This window comes from Eufriesea mexicana, unplaced genomic scaffold, assembly GCF_001483705.2.
Source record: "Eufriesea mexicana isolate 0111107269 unplaced genomic scaffold, ASM148370v2 scaffold56920, whole genome shotgun sequence".
Lineage (NCBI taxonomy): Eukaryota > Metazoa > Arthropoda > Insecta > Hymenoptera > Apidae > Eufriesea > Eufriesea mexicana.
The window spans coordinates 54,286-56,428 of NW_016962095.1; the positions used below are offsets into that span (position 1 = coordinate 54,286).

The 2,143-nt window shown below is 41.8% G+C and overlaps 1 protein-coding gene across 1 annotated transcript; it reads right to left on the minus strand.

The window, feature by feature from the left end:
• Positions 1 to 313: 313 nt before the first annotated feature.
• On the minus strand, positions 314 to 1,156 carry LOC108554676 (piggyBac transposable element-derived protein 4-like). Its single transcript, XM_017910017.1, has one exon. The coding sequence runs from the start codon at positions 1,154 to 1,156 to the stop codon at positions 314 to 316; it is 843 nt and encodes a 280-aa protein (XP_017765506.1).
• Between the last annotated feature and the right edge of the window lie 987 nt (positions 1,157 to 2,143).

The window sequence follows — 2,143 nt, forward strand, 5'->3', positions numbered from 1 at the left end:
CGATACACCTGTGATTTCTTGAAGTAGTTCACATACATACTGTCCTTCTGCCCGTCCATTTAAAAAATTTAACAGCGCTCGTATTTTGCAAAGCAATAAAGCCAGAAGTAGTTACTTCTGCCTCGCCTGCCGCGGTATAAATATTTGACTCTCTTTTATAGTCCCACAAGTGAATATACCTTTTTGCAAAATGTCCTCGGCTAAAGAGACACTCGTATTAAAGCTGTCGGTAAATAATATGTAGCCCTCAAATTATAATGCTTCTATTAATGTAATCTCTACGTCATGCGCATATGTTTTCACAATTGCGGTTTCATTCTTTCCGGCATACATATTGATGTTGTGGGTGTCCTTCCGGAAGGCATAGTTTATAAATTTTTATGCCACACAAATGCAGCTTGCCTGGAATATATTGCCGAGAACTGTGGCGTCCTCTCCACGGAAAAATGGTTTCGTCAATTAAAATATTTTTAACAGATTTTACAGAATTCTGAAGCGTGTGGACAATTGCATCAACAATATTTCTCAGTTTATACAAACGGTTCTCAGTTCTAGCGGTGGAATTATCGAAAAAATATGAGTATTTCAATATTGATATAAACCGATCGCCTTCCATCGCCCTTTTTATACGTGTGTTCGAATACACGTCTGTTTGCAACAAATATAATCTAATTTCAGGTAGCCGCAGTACACCCATGATAAGCAGGGTACCAATAAAGGTGTTCATTTCTTCTTTTGTAAAAGGCTGCCAGGCCTGTTGTTGTCTTCTGCTGCGAATTGCAGAGTGGTTCATGCATTCGGTAGCATATTTATTCGTTTCCGCAACGATCACTAATAATATGTAGCCTGTGACGAATAATTTATACAAGAAAACAGGGTCGTCGCTGTTCATGTCATCAATTAACAGCTCTTCTTCTTCCCAACATACATTCGTGGCAGCACCTCCTTCGATTATTTCCTGCCATCCGTCATCAAGGTCACCTTCCTCTATATCCGAGTCGAAATATTCTTCTTCCGTGGTACTTTCGTCCAGCTCAATAGCTAGCGGTTCGCTGTCATTGCTTGCATCTTCCGAAGAGGTTGAGAGTATTTGCGACCTCTGTACATTTCTCCTGATTCCAATGATTGATTCACCAGGCGAATCTCTGATTTCCATATCGAAGGATTTATCTATTATTTAGATGTGCAAAAAAAACAGAAAAATGTTATCCACCTTTCATGGAGGAAAGAAAATTTTGTATACGTTAACACATACTGGAAGAAATGTGTGCTCAGGAAACTCGATATGTCAGAACTCTGCTGACCGCGCACCTCATAGGAACTTCGCACAACCCGCAATACTTGCAATGCACACTAACTATGCTCTTCTTTGCTTGCTGTTATATCTAAACGCTCAGAAAACCTCGCATTATAGTCTAAATGCTCAATAGTCATCCCCAATCACAGGGTCACACATTACATCCAATAAATGTCAGCTGGGGCGTATTCGTTCTCCCAAAAGTCACTGACTTCGCCCAGAATGCGTGGGCTGCCCTAAACGTCTAATGGGGGCGACGAAGCCCCAGGGGCAGGTCAATGTTCGCGCACCCCGCGGCCCGTGATCGGCGAAGGAAAAGGGAGCCGACTTCTGGAAAATCTGCCGTTTGTCCTCAACGACCCTCGAAACAAACCCCTAGTTCGGAGTCCCATCAACTCGCACCTTAGAGGTTATTTCCGTACAGCGCGTCAACATGCCTCAAGTGCTAGGGTCTGGTAATTTACATCTGAAGCTTACACTATATCCCAGCACTCTGTTCGTCGTGCATGATCCTTACGCGCGCCGTGGTTCTCCAACAGACATGCATAACTTTTCTTTTCTTTGTACAGAGTTGAAAAATTTTCTGATCCGTGTTGTAAACGTTTCCTATAGCAAGGTAATAACAGAATAGCGTCCGATGGCTACAATTCACGTCAAGCCGCTACTTTTTGAGAAAAATCGAAAACAGTGCTCCAATATTAAGGACTGTTCCCACTAGCTCTACTTAACACTTTCATGTATATGCAAATTGTTATTGCGAAACTATTTCATATGAATGTATTAAATGAAGTGCACGGAATTCATTGAATCCAAAGGGAGCCGTATAGGTTTCGCAGTTTTGTTCTA